Source organism: Lepisosteus oculatus, chromosome 3 (genome assembly GCF_040954835.1).
Source record: "Lepisosteus oculatus isolate fLepOcu1 chromosome 3, fLepOcu1.hap2, whole genome shotgun sequence".
NCBI classification, from domain to species: Eukaryota; Metazoa; Chordata; class Actinopteri; order Semionotiformes; family Lepisosteidae; genus Lepisosteus; species Lepisosteus oculatus.
Window position 1 is genome coordinate 9,898,282 of NC_090698.1, and position 19,111 is coordinate 9,917,392.

At 54.8% G+C, this 19,111-nt stretch overlaps 2 protein-coding genes across 3 annotated transcripts in view; one reads left to right on the forward strand and one right to left on the reverse strand.

Moving 5' to 3' along the window:
* Window positions 1-275: 275 nt before the first annotated feature.
* Window positions 276-2,817, reverse strand: pop7 (POP7 homolog, ribonuclease P/MRP subunit). Its single transcript, XM_015340551.2, has 2 exons — window positions 2,632-2,817; window positions 276-1,518 (listed from the first exon to the last, which is right to left on the reverse strand). The coding sequence occupies exon 2, from the start codon at window positions 1,512-1,514 to the stop codon at window positions 1,065-1,067; it is 450 nt and encodes a 149-aa protein (XP_015196037.1). The 5' UTR covers window positions 1,515-1,518; window positions 2,632-2,817; the 3' UTR covers window positions 276-1,064.
* A 1,810-nt stretch (window positions 2,818-4,627) lies between these two features.
* The window catches only part of gigyf1a (GRB10 interacting GYF protein 1a), a 30,172-nt gene continuing 15,688 nt past the window's right edge, over window positions 4,628-19,111 (forward strand). The window contains exons 1-15 of one of the 2 annotated variants that reach the window (XM_069186697.1): window positions 4,628-4,885; window positions 9,674-10,198; window positions 10,606-10,669; window positions 11,662-11,791; window positions 12,050-12,145; window positions 12,982-13,090; window positions 14,759-14,867; window positions 15,198-15,238; window positions 15,329-15,481; window positions 16,409-16,671; window positions 16,766-16,880; window positions 17,397-17,630; window positions 17,987-18,132; window positions 18,539-18,698; window positions 18,944-19,110. In XM_069186697.1, the coding sequence (XP_069042798.1) occupies window positions 10,635-10,669; window positions 11,662-11,791; window positions 12,050-12,145; window positions 12,982-13,090; window positions 14,759-14,867; window positions 15,198-15,238; window positions 15,329-15,481; window positions 16,409-16,671; window positions 16,766-16,880; window positions 17,397-17,630; window positions 17,987-18,132; window positions 18,539-18,698; window positions 18,944-19,110 (1,758 nt within the window). In that variant the 5' untranslated portion in view covers window positions 4,628-4,885; window positions 9,674-10,198; window positions 10,606-10,634. The remainder of the gene's footprint in view (window positions 4,886-9,673; window positions 10,199-10,605; window positions 10,670-11,661; window positions 11,792-12,049; window positions 12,146-12,981; window positions 13,091-14,758; window positions 14,868-15,197; window positions 15,239-15,328; window positions 15,482-16,408; window positions 16,672-16,765; window positions 16,881-17,396; window positions 17,631-17,986; window positions 18,133-18,538; window positions 18,699-18,943; window position 19,111) is intronic. The other variant, XM_069186698.1, reaches the window with a different exon arrangement.

Below are 19,111 nucleotides of genomic sequence, written 5' to 3' on the forward strand. Positions count from 1 at the left end.
CTCCCATTGCACAGCAGTCTGATCCACTCCGGGTTTTACAGCGATTGCCATCAGGTTCTCACTGCACAGCAGGAGCTGATCCACCCCAGGTATTACCAGCTGAAGGAGGCTCTTGCACTAATGGTACTGATGAAATCAGAAAGGCATCCTGTAGTATAGCCTGGCCTCCACAGACCTGTTGGTGTAAATGTCTGCAAGTGCAAGCAGCAGGCTTGGGAATCTGCCTTACCTACTGTTGGATTATTGACATACCAATCCTAAGAGATGCCAGGGGATTCAGTCAAACAGAAAAGACTTTTATTTACAGAGGAACAATCAGAAACAAAACAACCGTCCCGTGTCAAGTGTGCCCACACGGATGTACCCATGACCTCCCAGGGGCTGAAATACACACGAACAGCCAAGCACTGCAGCTCTGCACTGGTCACCCTCCTCCGTCCGCCTCACTGCTCTGCCTTTCCAGCCTGAATCCAAGCGGACCAGAGGCACCCACTCCTTCCTGGATCCCTCAGGACAAACCCGCACCCGGAACGCAAGTCCGTTTTCGCTGATGTCTCACGACGTGAAACACGACACGACTGCCGATGGGATGAAAACTACTCTATCAGCGTCATTCTTTTTGCACAGCATCTCCTTGGCCGACACCGTCAGGGAAAGGCTGCTGCTCAGATTCCAGCCTCGTCCTGTTCACGGCACAGAGTCAAGGCTCTCGCCTGGAAAAAGGGCGATGGGGCAGAAAGGGCGCTGGGCCTGCGCAGGCCCACCCCACCCAGCAGGACCCACGCACCTTCTCCAGCAGCGCGGCGGTGTGATCAGGCTGTCAGCTCTTGTCCCAGCAGTCATTAAACCACAGCAACGGCCGAGAAGTGACGACCTGCTCAGAGACCAGCTGGGGGGGGGGGGGCACGCAGGGGCGATCAGGAGCCTGGGCCGTCCTGCCGCGGATCAGTGCAACACCGCGTGCAGACGGGATCTCCCAACGCGCTGTCCTCCGAGAGCCAGAATGCCCCGGGACCGGAGACCCTGCGGGACCGGTCAGCGCGTCCCTGCCCGCTCCAGTCCCCTCAGTGCCCCTCGCCGTAGAAGACCTTGATGTGGATGGCGGAGTTGTTGCGCGTGCGGGTCAGCGGCTCGCCCCCCTCCTCGTCCTCGGGCTCCAGGTCGTCCACCAGCTCCACGGTGGAGGTGTTGGCGGCGATCTGCAGCGCCCCCTGGCTGGCGGCCTGCAGCTGCAGCGCGATGTTGATGGCGCGGTTGATGGCCAGGCCCAGGCCGTGCACGCAGATCTCCCGCTGCCCGCCGCCCTCCAGCAGCTTCTGGCAGCGGGCCAGCTGGGCGCGGAAGTCGGTCTTCATGTTGACGTAGACGTCGTTGCGGCGGCGCGGCAGCTTGCGCGGGAGCCGCTTCCGCAGGGTGAACTCCACGGGGTCCATCTCCACCTCGCCAGCGCCCCCCAGTGGCCGGGCAGTGCCTCCACTGGCAGGGACAGACACAGGACTCCGGGGATCTGCCATCACACTGGAACAGGAGCAGGCAGAGAGAGGGAGAGAGGAGCAGGCAGGGAGAGGGGGAGAGGAGCAGGCAGGGAGAGGGGGAGAGGAGCAGGCAGGGAGAGGGAGAGGGAGGAGGAGCAGGCAGAGGGAGTTGGTGTTGTGTTAAAACATAATTACTTTGTGAACAATATTGGCTAATACATTAATATCCAGCAATATATATGCAATCATATTGTCCTGTGCCAAGTAGCATTGCCTTTGACAACAGTAGAATATCATCACACTCCTCTCTGTACAAATGTAGTCATAAACGGAGTATGTGTACTGTCTTTTTAATATATGAAGGAGAACACCAAGGTAGAGAATTCCTGGGTTAAACCTGGGTTTTATTCTTTATGTAAAACTGCAGAAACATGTACTGTACATATTTTTTTTGCCTAATCTTTAAATATTCAATGGAATACATTTATGATGACTTTGTCAGTAAAACTTACACATCCAGTTGGTTTACTGTTACTGTTATTGTTGGTCGATTGTCAGACGCCTCCAAAGCTTTTAGCCTATGTTTACACCAAATGTATTTGAATTTGGAATTACGCGGCGAAACGCAGGGAATGTGTCATTTTAAGGGAGAAGAGACAGAATTTCTTTGCTGGTTTGCACAGCCATGAATGGAGAGATACAGTAATGCCAAACAAAATGAAAACAATCCCAGGACGACACGCAAGTCGTAGCTAACAGAGCAATACATTTTATGAAGAGTTATTTTGCTGGCAAATGTGTTCCGAAAAGTTCCGGAATAAAATCCTCCTGATTTCATCATTCAAAGTTTCGGCTTCATCGGTTTTACTCTCACGTTTTCGTAATAAACGTGTTCGCGCTCTTTAGTGAAATCGGACGACAGCACAGTGAACATACAACATTTATTTCTGCCTTAATAAAGCGAGTTAAGTTTAGGGGGGCTTTATGCCCTGGTGAAGGCCGATTAGGTGAGCTTCTCTGGCGGCTTAACGCGTCAGGAAACATCGGTGCAGATGACGTGGCCCACCTCTTTGCGGTAACTTAAAACGGCTCCTGACATTGGTTCAGCTAGTTCGTTTGTTTTTGTTTTTTTATTTTGCACACCGAAACCACTGACCTTTTCTCCAAGTGAAAGAACTGAAGACTACAGATCGACGTCGGTGGTGTCGTTCGTGCTGTTGCGACCCGGACAGCGGCCTCGGCTCCCCGTCCTGGGGCTTCGCATGCAGAGAGACGGAAGGGTTTTAGAGCGACACCGCTGAACTGGTCCGACCCGGAAAGGCGGAAAGCCCCGGTAGGACAACGTTAATAGACGGACGCCACAGCGACCAACAAATGCATGACAACGAGGAGTTAGCGCCTATATATAGATACAGTATGTGAACCCCTGAAAAACTTAATTGATTTAAGTTTGAAGTCCAATAGCCATCTGAAACGGCAAGAAGTTCCTCTATGTGGCATAAAAGTGTTGAATTATGGAACTTCATACAACGGCTGGTGGATTTTTAAAGTTATTTTAGCCACATATTGAATTTTTTCCCTAAAATATGTGCTGCTCTGACATCTAGAGGAGGAAGTTTAAGCCGATGCTATGGAGGTGGATTTTATGAGTGCCCGGTGTCTGGAAACCAGCTGTGTCTGAGAGAGACGAGACCCAGGCTCACGCATGAGAGGGGAGGCGGGAAATGACCCCGAGAGTGACCTTTCAGAAACCAGACCGGAGGCAGAACATGCAAACACCACATGGTCAGGCCTGTGATGGACGCAGCCATGCGCGTTTTCCAATAGTCCCAGAAGGGAGTTTCCAGATCTGCAGAGGCGAAGGAGGAATGAAGCGTATGAGTTGACTTGCACAACGTTCTCCCAGCTGACAGGAGGGTCACTTCACAAGCGCACAAGTGCATACAAAGAGTTACAAAAGTGAGCAGGCCCCTCTGCCCCTCGTGCTAATTGGATTGCTAATGAGCCACAAATCCTATCCAGCCCTTTCTTATAAGATCCAGGGGAATCAGCTTCAACAGAGCTCTTGGGCAACGTTTTCCAGAAACCCACTGTCCTTTGTGTGAAGATATGTCATCCGTTCTCTGCCCTGAGTGCTGCTGAAAGAGGTGTATTTAAATCAGAGGCGCCCAGCTCTGGGGCTTGCAGGTCCCTTTAAACCTTCACCTGCTGCAGAGCAAGGAAAAGGCTTCTTGTACAGTTAATGCAAGGCTGTCGAGTCCTGGTGATGGAGGAGTCAGTGTGTCTGCAGTCTCTCCTGGTCTGTTTAAAGCAGGGCTGTCCAGTCCTGGTCCTGGAGGGGTCAGTGTGTCTACAGTCTCTCCAGGTCTCTTTTAAGCAGGGCTGTCCAGTCCTGGTCCTGGAGGGGTCAGTGTGTCTGCAGTCTCTCCTGGTCTGTTTAAAGCAGGGCTGTCCAGTCCTGGTCCTGGAGGGGTCAGTGTGTTTACAGTCTCTCCAGGTCTCTTTAAAGCAGGGCTGTCCAGTCCTGGTCCTGGAGGGGTCAGTGTGTCTGCAGTCTCTCCTGGTCTGTTTAAAGCAGGGCTGTCCAGTCCTGGTCCTGGAGGGGTCAGTGTGTTTACAGTCTCTCCAGGTCTCTTTAAAGCAGGGCTGTCCAGTCCTGGTTCTGGAGGGGTCAGTGTGTCTGCAGTCTCTCCTGGTCTCTTTAAAGCAGGGCTTTCCAGTCCTGGTCCTGGAGGGGTCAGTTTTCTGCAGTCTCTCCAGGTCTCTTTAAAGCAGCGCTGTCCAGTCCTGGTTCTGGAGGGGTCAGTGTGTCTGCAGTCTCTCCTGGTCTGTTTAAAGCAGGGCTGTCCAGTCCTGGTCCTGGAGGGGTCAGTGTGTCTGCAGTCTCTCCAGGTCTCTTTAAAGCAAGCTGTCTAGTCCTGGTCCAGGAGGGCCTTTCGTGTTTTTCATTGCAAGCTGGTTTTAGTTAAGGGGTCCACATGAACAGCACTCCACACATTATGCTGGCGCATTAAGTGAAAAAACAGAGTTAGAAGCCGGAGCCGCGCGGCATCCTCCAACCCTGCTGGATCATATATCACGTGACAGGGGGCGACTTCTGTGGTTCGGGGAAAAACTCAGCTTCTCGAGCTCCCCTATCACGTGGCGCGAGTAGGACGGCCATCTTTTTTTAAAACACAAACAAGGAGCGAGTGAGCACAGCGACAAACGCGCAACGACTGTTGGATACTACTTGCATTTAAAAATAGAATTTAAAACAACAGTAGTAATAATAGTTATTAATAATAATAGCAGCGAGTAATCCGGCGGAGGAAAAAAAATCGAGACAGCGGAAAGAAGACGAACAAAATAATTCAAGGAGAGAGAAATACATTTAAAAAACTCAAGTCGGGAACATAAACAAAACGCAGGTAAGCGCCAGACTTGCTTCTTCCCGGGTTTAACTGTATTTTTTAGGAGGAGGTGTGTGTGTAAGCGACAAGGGTGCGGTTTGTCTGTTTGGGGGGCTCTAAGTCTTGCGCGGATTGAGGGTTTCTTTCGCCTCGTCGTGGGGATGAAAGGGCAGGAGGAAAGACCGAGAGCAGGTGAAGGCCGCGGCGAGAGCAGCGGGGTAGAGTTGGAGGGGCGGCCGGCGGGGAGGGGAGGTGGGCGGGAGGGGGTCAGTGCCTCTCACACCCCGCCCCCCCCTCCTCCTCCTCCTCCCCCTCCCTGCTGGAAGGCCTGCAGCGTCGGGCCCCCTCTCTCCCGACCGGGAATCTCGGGGGCTGGATCGGTGCAGGATCGCCCGGCGTGCACAGCTGTGCGACACCCGTCTTTTTTGGAACTTGCACGGGTTTGTTTGTTTTTAGTTTGTTCCTCCCACGACAGCCTCAGTAACGTCGCTTTGCACCGCGCAGGGTAGGCCGTTGCTGGGACGTCGCCGCAGCTGCAGCTGCTTCTGCCATCGGTGCTGTAACAAGGTGGTGCTGCGTTTCCTGCGCCGCTCATGCGTTAATCAAGACCGGGCGGCAGGGCTGGCGGGGCGGCGTGAGCGCAGAGCGGGTCGTGTCGGTGTTCACGGTGCCGATGGTGCGCCTGTTCTGACGCCGTGGAGGTGACGGACTGCAGCCGCGCAGTGGGTCCGGGAGCCTGGCGTGTGGGGTGGGGACGGGCAGTTTTCAGGGGGCGCCGTGCAGCTCCCCGCAAGCTAGGACTGTCCCCCCTGAGGTGCTTGTCACCGTACCAAGGTGCAGACGGGTTTGTGGCGGCGGCGGCGGCGGCGAGTTTTTGTGTTTTGAAGTTTTGTTCGGATGCGCTAAAACCGCGCAGGGCAGTGCGCGCACTCCGATCCCTGCGAGCTGGCGCTGGCCTGTGGTTCAGGGAGCTGGGTGATTTTCTGCGTGCGGTCCGTGGAGGTGTGGTCCCGCACGGACGTTGTTTTGGACGGTCTCGCCGTGCGTTTTTGGCAGGGGGCTGTCAGGTCCGGCACCTGCGTTCCCCGTCATCCATAAAAAAAATTCCCCCAGGGGACGATAAAAATCTGATCTATCTTATCTCATTAAAGCCTACTCTCCGGCTGATCCTTCGTTATCGATCGGAGCGAATTCAGCAATCAAGGGTCGATTCAGTACTTATTGGAAAGTGGACGGCCCTGCGCTGCGATGAAATCCTGAGTTAGGTGCCCCTCGGTGACCGAGCACTCACGAAAGTGAGGCACTGAGACCTGGGTTTCTTCATAACTCGGTCTCCGCCTGGACCAGTGATACACACTATTCTCTCTGATGGTTTAAACCAGTATAGTTGTCCGGATCTGGAGCTGGGCTGGTCAGCAACAAAGCAGTGTTGCCTTTAGGGGGAGGATTGAGTTTCTTTTTCAGCTGTTCGGTACTTTACTTTAAGGCACGTTTGTATGATTTTGTCTATTCAGAGTGTTTTGTTTCTTTAAGGCATTGCTTTGGAGGGGGGTAACTATTGAGACGATGATGAGAATACCATGAGACTTGAAAGCACCGTTTTTAAAGACTGAAATGTTTTTATTTTAAATAAAAATTTTGTCAGTGGTGGTTCTATCAGTGTCTGCTGTGTTACAGTTCACAGCAGGGTGTGACAGTGTGTGTGTGTGCTGGTGAATTAATGGTGAATGTGAGAGGAGAGGGACAGCAGTGGCTCTAGCAGTGTCTACAGTACAGTCAGGTGTGACAGTGTGTGTGTGCTGGTGAATTCAGGGGGAGTGTGAGAGGAGAGGGACAGCAGTGGCTCTAGCAGTGTCTACAGTACAGTCAAGTGTGACAGTGTGTGTGTGCTGGTGAATTCAGGGGGAGTGTGAGAGGAGAGGGACAGCAGTGGCTCTAGCAGTGTCTACAGTACAGTCAAGTGTGACAGTGTGTGTGTGCTGGTGAATTCAGGGGGAGTGTGAGAGGAGAGGGACAGCAGTGGCTCTAGCAGTGTCTACAGTCCAGTCAGGTGTGACAGTGTGTGTGTGTGTGCTGGTGAATTCAGGGGGAGTGTGAGAGGAGAGGGACAGCAGTGGCTCTAGCAGTGTCTACAGTCCAGTCAGGTGTGACAGTGTGTGTGTGTGTGCTGGTGAATTCAGGGGGAGTGTGAGAGGAGAGGGACAGCAGTGGCTCTAGCAGTGTCTACAGTACAGTCAAGTGTGACAGTGTGTGTGTGCTGGTGAATTCAGGGGGAGTGTGAGAGGAGAGGGACAGCAGTGGCTCTAGCAGTGTCTACAGTCCAGTCAGGTGTGACAGTGTGTGTGTGTGTGCTGGTGAATTCAGGGGGAGTGTGAGAGGAGAGGGACAGCAGTGGCTCTAGCAGTGTCTACAGTCCAGTCAGGTGTGACAGTGTGTGTGTGTGTGCTGGTGAATTCAGGGGGAGTGTGAGAGGAGAGGGACAGCAGTGGCTCTAGCAGTGTCTACAGTCCAGTCAGGTGTGACAGTGTGTGTGTGTGCTGGTGAATTCAGGGGGAGTGTGAGAGGAGAGGGACAGCAGTGGCTCTAGCAGTGTCTACAGTCCAGTCAGGTGTGACAGTGTGTGTGTGTGTGCTGGTGAATTCAGGGGGAGTGTGAGAGGAGAGGGACAGCAGTGGCTCTAGCAGTGTCTACAGTACAGTCAGGTGTGACAGTGTGTGTGTGTGCTGGTGAATTCAGGGTGAGTGTGAGAGGAGAGGGACAGCAGTGGCTCTAGCAGTGTTTATAGTACAGTCAGGTGTGACAGTGTGTGTGTGCTGGTGAATTCAGGGGGAGTGTGAGAGGAGAGGGACAGCAGTGGCTCTAGCAGTGTCTACAGTACAGTCAGGTGTGACAGTGTGTGTGTGTGCTGGTGAATTCAGGGTGAGTGTGAGAGGAGAGGGACAGCAGTGGCTCTAGCAGTGTCTACAGTACAGTCAGGTGTGACAGTGTGTGTGTGTGCTGGTGAATTCAGGGGGAGTGTGAGAGGAGAGGGACAGCAGTGGCTCTAGCAGTGTCTACAGTACAGTCAGGTGTGACAGTGTGTGTGTGTGCTGGTGGATTCAGGGGGAGTGTGAGAGGAGAGGGACAGCAGTGGCTCTAGCAGTGTCTACAGTACAGTCAGGTGTGACAGTGTGTGTGTGTGCTGGTGAATTCATGGTGAATGTGAGAGATGGGGGACAGCAGTGGGTCTAGCAGTCTACAGTACAGTCAGGTGTGACAATGTGTGTGTGTGCTGGTGAATTCAGGGTGAGTGTGAGAGGAGAGGGACAGAACTGGCAAATTGACCGCTTGAATGCTCCAGCACCTGCTGTTGCCTTAGAATGTGTCTTAGAATAGCCTCCTGTAATTGGCCAGACCTGGCCCACTTGTGTCATTTGAGTCTGACACACTCTAAACCCTGCAGTGGATCAAACTGCAGTCCAGTGGGAGTCTGTTATGCTGCCAAAATAGTGGTAAAAAAATTAGCCATTTACAACAGGAGCTGTCACAGTGGTTTGAGCCTGAGCTCGTGTCTTTTAGATACTACATTAACTTGAATGCAGCTGGCTGGCCTTGGAGGTGCTAGGCAGAATAGTGGACTGTTCTACATTGTCAGGAGTAAAAGGGATGAAGAGAACTCAGTTGTCGCTCTGAGAGGGCAGGAGGCGTGTGGCCCTGAGCTGCATGGCCAGTGATGGTGCTTGATCCGAGCCCAGCTGGACTTCTGCAGACCACCGATCCCAGATCCCTGGACCCAGTATGGTTCCTGCCACACTGAATTAGCCCCACTGAATGCCAGTCCCGAGTTGGCACAGAGCCTCTGAAGAAAAGTGGGCTTGAGCTTGCCGGAGTATTATTTATTAATAAAAATAATGATTGCTTACACTTATATAACGCTTTTCTGGACACTCCACTCAAAGCGGTTTACAGGTAATGGGGACTCCCCTCCACCACCACCAATGTACAGCCCCACCTGGATGATGCGACGGCAGCCATAGTGCGCCAGAACGCTCTGAAGCCAGTTCAGAGAGGGGGATTATTAGGAGGCCATGATTGGTAAAGGCCAGGGGGAAGCTTGGCCAGGACGCCGGGGTAACACCCCTACTGTTTTCAAGAAATGCTCTGGGATTTTTAATGACCACAGAGAGTCAGGACCTTGGATTTATGTCTCACCCGAAGGACGGCGCCTGTTTACAGTAAAGTGTCCCTGTCACAATACTGGGGCATTAGGACCCACATGGACCGCAGGCTGAGCGCCCCCTGCTGGCCCCACTAACACCTCTTCCAGCAGCAACCTTAGCTTTCCCAGGAGGTCTCCCATCCAGGTACTGACCAGGCTCACACCTGCTGAGCTCCAGTGGGTTTCCAGTTGTGAGTTGCAGGGTGATTTGGCTGCTGGAGTATTCTCAGATTGGCGTGCAGCAGCGCCGCCCTTGTGGCTGGCTGTGGTGCCCGTGATTTCAGAGTGCCGCCAGCGTCGGGGAGTCGTTCCCCCCGAGCTCCTTTGCTCTCTGCCCTCTGGGGAGCTGACATTCCGCCTTTTCCTGTTTTGGGTTCGATGTTTGCATTGAAACCGTTCGGGAGTGGGGTTTATTCTGGATCCATCCGTTTGTGGAGCTGGAGTTCCCAAGAGACCGTGGCGCCTTCACCACGCTGGCACCCCGGATCGCTCAGCCGCTAGCACCCCAAGTGAGCCCCGCGCAGTCCTGAAGCTCTCCTCTCCCCTTCCCCTTCCTGGTCGGATCTGCTCTGCTCCCCTCCCCACCGCCTGCTGTTCTTTCCTTCCAGGAATTCGGGAGACAAGGAGCAGGCGGCCGAAACCACGCTGGGAGAAGAGCGAGGAGAGAGGCGAATACGGCGCATCCCAGAGAGAAGTGGGCCGGACGCAGGGCAACGAGAGAGACGCCAACGCGCCGCCGCCTCCCCCCCCCACACGCCCTCCCCCCCCCACCCCACACGCACATACACAGGCTCCCCTCCACCCCCCACAGACTCGCCCACCACTTCAGGTCTGACTTCGTCTCGGTAGGGCAGCACTGCTCTGCTTCTGGTCGTTACTTTGGTGTTGCCCGTCGTCTCCACCCCTTCTCGGCTTCAGTTTTTTGGCCTTCGCTCGGCGACCCCCTTTTCTCTCCTCCTTTCCCCACTCCCCCCCACCCCACCCCCGCCCCCCACCACTAAGGCAGCTATTCTCTCCTGTGGGGGGTCCCCCTCCTTCCGTCTCTCACCCGGGCATCGGAACCACGCTGCCTTCGTTGCCTCCCCCATCGCAGCACAACCTCGAGGCCCTGGCTCTCCTCTCCGCTGGACAGGGTAAGAACCGCGCGCGCGCGCGCACACACACACACGCGTGCACACACACAGAGGAGCGCCCTTGTGACCTGCCTGCAGAGGCCACCCCCTGTTCCCGCAGGCAGCGGGGAGACACCTCAGAGGAGCAGGGTGCTGCTCCCCTGCCAGTCTCAAATCAAATCGAAGTTTATGTATCAAATGCACAACAATATGGCGTGCAGCAGTAGTTGCTGGCAATGAAATGTCTCAACCTTTCCCTGCCAGGGGCCCCACAGGAGAGCTGGCGCCACTTGGAGGAGTGGCACGTCTCCCGTTAGCGTTGGGATAGGACAGGGGTGGAAATGGTGTGCAGAATTCTGCCATGATTACATCAATGTTGAGCCAGCAAGCCCATTTTAATCATTTTTATTTTTTTCCTTCAATATCAGTACGTCAGCACCCTGTGGAGGAGAAGACAATGACTGCTGAGACACTTAACTTCGGACCAGAATGGTACGGTGCTGCTTGGGGGGGCAGGGAGATGTTCTCTAAATTCAGTGCCCAGTGTCCAGTGTGTCTGTATACCAAACCCCCTCTGTGCAATGTTAATGGACTGTAGTGTCCAGTGTGTCTGTACTAGCCCCCCTCTCTCTCAGTGCAGTGTTAATGGACTGTAGTGTCCAGTGTGTCTGTATAAACCCCTCTCTCTCTCAGTGCAGTGTTAATGGACTGTAGTGTCCAGTGTGTCTGTATTAACCCCTCTCTCTCAGTGCAGTGTTAATGGACTGTAGTGTCCAGTGTGTCTGTATTAACCCCTCTCTCTCAGTGCAGTGTTAATGGACTGTAGTGTCCAGTGTGTCTGTATTAACCCCTCTCTCTCAGTGCAGTGTTAATGGACTGTAGTGTCCAGTGTGTCTGTATAAACCCCTCTCTCTCTCAGTGCAGTGTTAATGGACTGTAATGTACAGTGTGTCTGTATTAACCCCCCTCTCTCTCAGTGCAGTGTTAATGGACTGTAGTGTCCAGTGTGTCTGTATTAACCCCCCTCTCTCTCAGTGCAGTGTTAATGGACTGTAGTGTCCAGTGTGTCTGTATTAACCCCCCTCTCTCTCAGTGCAGTGTTAATGGGCTGTAGTGTCCAGTGTGTCTGTATTAACCCCTCTCTCTCAGTGCAGTGTTAATGTACTGTGGTGTCCAGTGTGTCTGTATTAACCCCCCTCTCTCTCAGTGCAGTGTTAATGGACTGTAGTGTCCAGTGTGTCTGTATTAACCCCCCTCTCTCTCAGTGCAGTGTTAATGGACTGTAGTGTCCAGTTTGTCTGTATTAACCCCCCTCTCTCTCAGTGCAGTGTTAATGGACTGTAGTGTCCAGTGTGTCTGTATTAACCCCTCTCTCTCAGTGCAGTGTTAATGGACTGTAGTGTCCAGTGCCATCTCTAGCAGTTATTCTTTCCATATGTAGTGCGTCTATGTTAACGCCCACCTCTCTCTGCCTCTCTCCCTAGGCTCCGTGCACTGTCCAGTGGGGGGAGTGTGACGTCACCTCCCCCTTCTCCCGCGATGCCAAAGTACAAGCTGGCGGAGTACCGATACGGCAGAGAGGAGATGTTAGCACTTTACATTAAAGAAGAGAAGGTGAGGGCTGGACCTGCAGTCTCGCTGATTTGGCCACTCACACTATAGGGCAGTAGGAGGGTCTCCCCCGGTCAGCCGGTTTGAACAAGCACTACTGTCATCATCTGGGCTTCCTCAATTTCTGACAGCACTCCTCGTCGCCCTGTTTTCTTATTTTCTTTTCCTCCATACCTCTAACATCTTTTCCCCTCCCGTCTCTTCTCTTCCCCTGTTTCATTCGCTGCCCTCGTCTGGCCTGTGCGCCGGTCCCCTCTCCAGGTCCCAGAGGAGATGCAGGATAAGGAGTTTGCTGCTATTCTCCAGGAGGAGCCTCTCCAGCCCCTGGCCCTGGTGCCTCTGACAGAGGAGGAGCAGGTGAGGCAGGAGAGCCCCAGCCTCCTTTTCCCGGGAAGCCCATGGTCCCCAGGGGCCGCCGTGTGGTATGGGAACCACGCTCGGATCTTGACTTCACTGGGATAATCTGAGGCAGGAGATGGAGGTGCTAAAGCACAGACAAACAGACATGCTGCTTGTGTCTGCCGAAGTCCCTGCTGCAGTGCTTCCCATTCCGGGGCCTGGAGGAACGCTCTGTCTTCCGGGTTTTGCTCCAGCCGAGTTCTTCATCACAGGCTGGTTGGTAAACGTGCTCTTAGGTCTTACAAGATCAGAAGTGCTTAGTACAGGGTACTGACTCTTTACCGGTTGTGTTCAGGTGGGGAGTCTGAAGTTTCAGCGGTTGGCCCTGCAGCGGGAAGAAATGCTTATTTTGGGGGGGGGTGTCTGATACCGAGTCACCCCCACGTGCGTCTGACTACCTACTAGAACTGCTTGATCAGAAATAACAGCCAGCGAGCTGAAGTCAGGTTGTATAAAGTCCTGTGCGCTCCAGCCTTTTGGAAATGGTACATCTGACATTAGGAGTTCCTGACGCTCACAAGTGACCGAAGAAGCAACTTCATCAAAGTCTAAAGTAGTGAGCAGGAGGAAACTGGAGCACTCGGAGGGTACCCACGCAAATGCGGGGAGAGCGTACAAACTCCACACAGACAGCACCCCAGGTCTGGAATTGACCCCAGGACCCCAGGGCACCAAGGCAGAAGTGCTCGCCGCTGTACCATTGTGCTGCCCAACTGTTGAGCCCATTCATAATAACACAGACCCAGTGCTGTTAAAGGCTCGGTCTGACAGTCTTAATCCATATGTCTTTGCAGAGAAACTTCTCCATGTCTGTGAACAGTGTGGCGGTGCTGAGGCTGATGGGAAAAGGTGGAGCAATCCCAGCAGGTGTGGCCAGAGGAAGGGGCAGCACCAGAGGCAGAGGTGAGAGCTGACTGATTAGTGTGGAGTAGCGCTTTGTTGATGATGTTTTTTCACTGTCTTTCATTACAGTAGATGGTTTTTGTAGGTTTATCGTGTGGCATTATTTTTGTTTTGTGTTTTTTTTTGGCATTTGCTTTATGCTCTTCATCCCTGAACACCCTAAAGAGCTTTCACATGTGGTCGTGGGGGAGGCTCTTTTCATTCCTTAGTGAAGTGCTGCCCCCACCTGGGAAGGTAGACGCACCACACAGCATCCATGGTGCACCAACGGCCCCCCTGCACACAAGTCAGGGGGAGGGGATAGAAACTGATACACTAGCTCAGAAAGGCCAGACAGTGCAGCTCGGAGGGGGTCAGGACCCAGGAGTTAACGGTCCCCCTCTTAAGAACCGCCCTGGGATCTTTAATGAGCAAGTAATTGGGGCCTCTCTGTAAATATCTTCTCTGAAGGATGGTTGTGCCTACAGCACAGTATCCCCAGTCACCATCCTGTCGCCTGTTTGAAAATCCTGGTCCAGAAGGAGGTTTTTGCTACCAGGCTCATCGCTGTGATCTTTTTCTCTGATTTTGCTTCAATGGCTTCAATTTCTTGAACTCAGTTTTACTCCCAAGTGACACTTTTACATCGAGCCGCCACTCGAACCACACACAAAAAACATTCCTCAGGAGGTTCAGTAGAACCAGTGCCAAACTGTCCTCTCTCCCATATTTGCTGGTTGTTTGTTGTGTGTCTGTGTGCATGGTGAGTGTGCGGCGTCCGTGTGTGAATGTACACGTGTGCATGTGTGAGTGTGCGTGCACATGCTTAGTGTCCATGTGTGAATGTACACATGTGCATGTGTGAGTGTGCGTGCACATGCTTAGTGTCCGTGTGTGAATGTACACGTGTGCATGTGTGAGTGTGCATGCACACATACGGCTTCTGTGTGAATGGACATGTGTGCATGTGCTTGGTGTCTGTGCATGACTGTACACGTGTGAGTGTGTGTGGCATCTGTGTGAATGTGTACGAGTGTGTGTGCAAGCTTATGGCGTCTGTCTGAATGTGTACGTGTGAGTGTGCCTGCATGCGTGTGTTGACCCTGTGTGAGTGTGTGTACCCGCTTGGCGTCTGTGTGTGAATATATGCGTGTGTGTGAGTGTGTGCACCCGCTTGGCATCCGAGTGAATGTATGCATGTGTGTGTGCGCACATGCTTGGGGTCTGAGTGTGAATGTCTCTGTTTGCATGTGTGTGCACCCCCTTGGCATCTGTGTGTGAATGTATGCGTGTGTGTGCACACGCTTGGGGTCTGAGTGTGCGCGTGTTTGGTGTCCGTGTGTGAATGTACGCTTGTGCACATGTGTGTATGGCGTTCGTGTGTGAATCCTATTTTGAATGTGCGAGTGTACATGTGTGAGTGCCTGCATGCATGTGGCATCTGTGTGAGAATGTATATGTGTGCGTGCGTGTGCAGTGTCTATGTGAATCTACATGTGCATGTGTGAGCGTGCCCGCATGCGTGTGGCGTCTGTGAATCTGTGTGTGTGCATGTGTGAGCGTACCTGTATGAGTGTGCATGCGCACTCGTGGCGTCCGTGCACGCGCAGTCTGAGGAGGCAGTGACAGTGGAGTTCGGTGTAGGTGTTGGTTCTTGCTCTAATGCTCTGTCCATCTGTCGGAGGGCAGGTCGGGGACGAGGCGACAGTGGATTTTACCAAAGAAGTATTGAAGACGCGGAAGTGGGATTTGGGCGCAGCGGGAGAGAGATTCACCGCAGCCAGAGCTGGGACGACAGGTATTTCTCCCCTTTTTTTACTCCTTTGCCATCTCCTCTCTTCCTCTTCCTTGCTCTTTGCTCATGTGCTTTCAACCCTTCACCCCTCCCATCCCTCCCTTACTCCTTCTTTCACACTCCTGCACCCACTGATGCTGTCCTGCCTTGTGCCTCTCACTGCCCCCCTGGTGCCAGACTTGTTTCTGTAGGCTGCTTCAGGGTTGCACTGGAATACAGCAGTACAACACCAGTTTAGAAACTGCAGGGCTGCTACCTCGGGTAAAGCCCAGGGGGCTGGTGGAAAGCAGAATGACTAACTTCACTCTGTGCTGTGTCCTTCCACCCCTGCAGAGGAGAGAGGAGGTTCGAGAAGCCCATCAGAAGAGATGGAGGTGAGGATCGCCCAGGGTCTTGATTTGTAGAGTGTTCCCTTGCTCTGTTGGTGCCGGCCGTATTAAACTCTCCCCCTCCCACCCCCACAGTGCGTGTCGGGTTCGAGGAGGCGGGCCCTGGGCTCAGGAAGGAGTACACGCGTTCGGACAGCGAGAACTGGCGCACGCTGAGAGAGGAGCACGAGGACGAGGAGGGCGCTGAGCCTGGGGGCAGCTGGAGACTGGCCGGGTCACGCAGAGATGGTAAACACCTGCCATTTTAAGCACAGCCCAGTAAACACTGCCCACAGGGCACAAGCACTCACTGGGTGCACGGAATGGTGGGCATCAGTACACGCTGGCTACAGGCACTTATACACACTGGCTGTGCAGTGCGGTGGGCACCGGTGCACAGTGGCAACAGGGCACGGCACTCACCGAACACACAGCGTGGCAGGTACACGCATAAACTGGTCATGGGGTGGCACAGTTACACATTGGCCACACATTGTGGTGGGTACTAATACACACTGGTAACAGGGCATGGACACACACTGGCCGCATAGTGTGGTGGGCACCAGTAACACTGGTCACTGGGGCACAGGTACACACTGGCTGTGCGGTGCGGAGGGTACTAGTACACGGTGGTCACGAATACACTGGCCTTGAGGTGGGTACTGGTACGCGGTGGTCACGGACACACTGGCCGCGTGGTGCAGAGGGTACTGGTACGCGGTGGTCACGAATACACTGGCCGTGAGGTGGGTACTGGTACGCGGTGGTCATGGGCACACTGGCCACGCGGTGCGGAGGGTACTGGTATGCGGTGGTTGCAGGCCACATGTAAACACTGGCTGTGTGGTTCGGTGGGTACCGTGGATACTGGTACACGGTGGTCACAGACACACTGACTACACAGTGCTGTGGGCACTGGTACACACTGGTAACAGGCCATGCCCCCTGAGCTGGGCACTGACTCATGCTTGACTGTGTGCTGTAGACACACACTGTAATAATACTGTGCTGCATACAGCTTGCTTCTAGCATCAGCAAGAGTGCAGCAGACATGCAGAGACAGTCAATGCAGTGCTCTGAATTCTTTCTCGCTCTCCGTCTCCTCACCTGTGTGCATCTCTGGTCGCTCCCTGCCTCCCCCCCTCTCTGGGTCTCTGCCTGTGGCTCTATCTGTAGGTGTCTCACTCTGCCCCTCGCTCTCCCTCCCTCCTCCTCTCTCTCGCTCCCTGTCAGACGGCGGCCCTCGCTCCGCGGGCTGGCGCGAGCACGGCGGCGAGCGGCGCCGCAAGTTCGACTTCGACTTCCGGGAGCACGGGGAGGGGCGGCGCCGCAGCGACAGCATGGAGGATGAGCGGGACGGCTTGCCGGAGTGGTGCACGGACGACGAGGACGGGGAGATGGGCACCTTCGACTCCTCCGGGGCCTTCCTCTCCATTAAGGTACCCGGGGCCTCCGCCTTCTCTCTTACCGTCCTCCTCCTGCCGGACTTTCCCCACACCTCTCTTCCCCCTCTTTCTCCGTCCGTTTCGGTAGAAGGGCTCGAAGGATCCGATCCCCGAGGAGCAGGAGCTGGAGTTCCAGGGCCTGGAGGAGGAGGAGGAGGAGCCCAGCGAGGAGAGGGAGAGGAAGGACAGCAGCTCAGAGAGAGGTACACGCCGAGCATGAGAGAGAGATGAGCGGAAAGAGAATGGGCAAGCCAGTACCCCGTCGGAACCTGGTTCTAGACCTACTGCCCTGTAGGAGGCGCCGTCCTGCAGACGGGACGTTAAACTGAAGTCCCAGCAACTTCGATCGTTAAATATCCTGGGGCAATGTGTAAAAGTAGGGATGAGGACTTTGTACAGGCCCAAAGCAGGATCTCACTCCAGTCAGGCCCCTCTGCATCTTAACTTCAGCTGGCGAAGTAGTTCCTCCCAGCTCCCCTTTGGGGTGTGCGGTGGGCTGCTGTGTGAATGAAGGGGTCCTCCCCTGTATGCGAAGAGCTCTGGGGTCCTCTGGGCTGAGAGAGCAGTTCCTTTCCAGTTCTGCTGGGGTTGCATGGGAGGAGGGAGTGTGGTGGGGTGATTGCGGAGGCGGGTGCTGTTCACAGAGGCTGAGGGCGGTCTGGCCGTCCGCTGACTCTCTCCCCCTCTCTCTCCGCTGGCCCGCCTGCGCTGCTCTGCAGAAGCGAAGGAGGGCGTGGTGATGTCCGAGGGAGAGGTGAAGGTCACCGCCCCCCCCTCGCCCCCGGCTGTCTCGGCTAACGCTGCTGCTGCTGCGCCTCCCGCCACCGGCACCCCCCCAGCGGTAACAGAGGCCCAGCCCGCGTCCCTGGGGCTGCCCTCTCCGGACGCGGACACTACCCCATCCCCTGGGCTGGGACCGCACCCCGCCAGACCCAGCAAGACGAGCGGCGAAGGTACGGACGCGCCCGCCTCTGTTGAGTGCCGTTCTGCCCTCGGGGGTCCCGCGGGGCCTTGAGTCAGTCCGCCTCTCTGGCCGCAGGAGGAGTGTACTGGGGTGTTGAGCACTGCGTTGCACAAGTAAGCTGCGTGCTGCTGTGGTCCGTTCCGTGAGTTTGAAATGCGTTGAGCGTGGGCAGAGACGTCCCGCGCTGTGCATGTAAGGGTATGCAAGTTTGGATGCTGAACGCTTTTGGTGTCACTTTGATTTGATAAAGTATTGTCCACTGTTGGTCTAAACAGCAGGTACAGGGACACGAGGGCCAAACCTGCCCACTGACGTCAAACTCTGCTCTTGTGTTTTTGTGTGAAGATAATTCGCCAGTAGGGGGCACTGCCCAGCTGAGTCCTGGAACCTCCTCCACCCTCTCCTCCTCCCCCCCTTCCTCCTCTGCTGCTATTGAATTCCCTCAGGGAGGGGACACCGAGGATGATGAAGGGATGAAGCACCTGCAACAGGTAGGTGGGCTGTGGCGCCCCTGCGTGTCTTCTGTGGGTCGAGGGGTTTCTGCCTGGACGTGTGACCCGTGTGCTGCACAAGCCGCCAGCGACCCCTGGCCACGCCATTGTCGCCGGGAGATGGACCTAAATGTTTTTGGCGTCACTTAGATTTATTGCTGACGGCTGGTGGTCAAGTGATATGCCACTGTGGCGTGAGAACTAGGTCTCGTGTCAGTCCTGGTGAAAATCAAGAGAGAAAAGCTCAGAAGGGAACCACTATAACCCTTACTGATCAACAGAGCAGCACCTCGTGGGAGGCTGGGTTAAGTCTGCGGACTCTCCCTGCGTGCGAGATCTGCCCGGTGGTGATGGGCCGTGGTCTGGGAGACGGAGTTAATGTTAACCCGGGTTTTCTCTTGCGCAGGAGGCGGAGAAGATGGTGGCCTCGCTCCAGGACACGTCTCTGGAGGAGGAGTGCTTCACGCAGACGCTGCAGGAGAGCAGGAACACTGCCGCCGCCCTGCCGCTGTCGCACGAGGCGGCCATGAAGTGGTTCTACAAGGACCCGCAGGGAGAGATACAGGGTAAACTGCTACACACTGTACCGGGGGGGTCTCCGGCCCCCGGGCCGGTCAGTGCTGGGGGGTGTCTCCGAGATGCAAAGAGCAGATACTAGGACCTTTTACGTACAAGAGGGTTTTCAGAAAAGTAAGAAGTTCTTGGCAGTGTTGGTGTGGGGGAGGAGATGTGCTTCTGCGTGTCTGTGTTACCTGTGTGAAAACCTCCGCTGCTCCAGGCTGTAGCTTCCTGCTTCCCTGCCCCTCCCCAGGCCCCTTCACCACGCTGGAGATGTCGGAGTGGTTCCAGGCGGGCTACTTCACCATGACCCTGCTGGTGAAGCGCGGCTGCGACGAGGGCTTCCAGCCGCTGGGAGAGGTCATCAAGATGTGGGGACGAGTGCCTTTCGCTCCTGGTCCGTCGCCCCCACCCCTGCTGG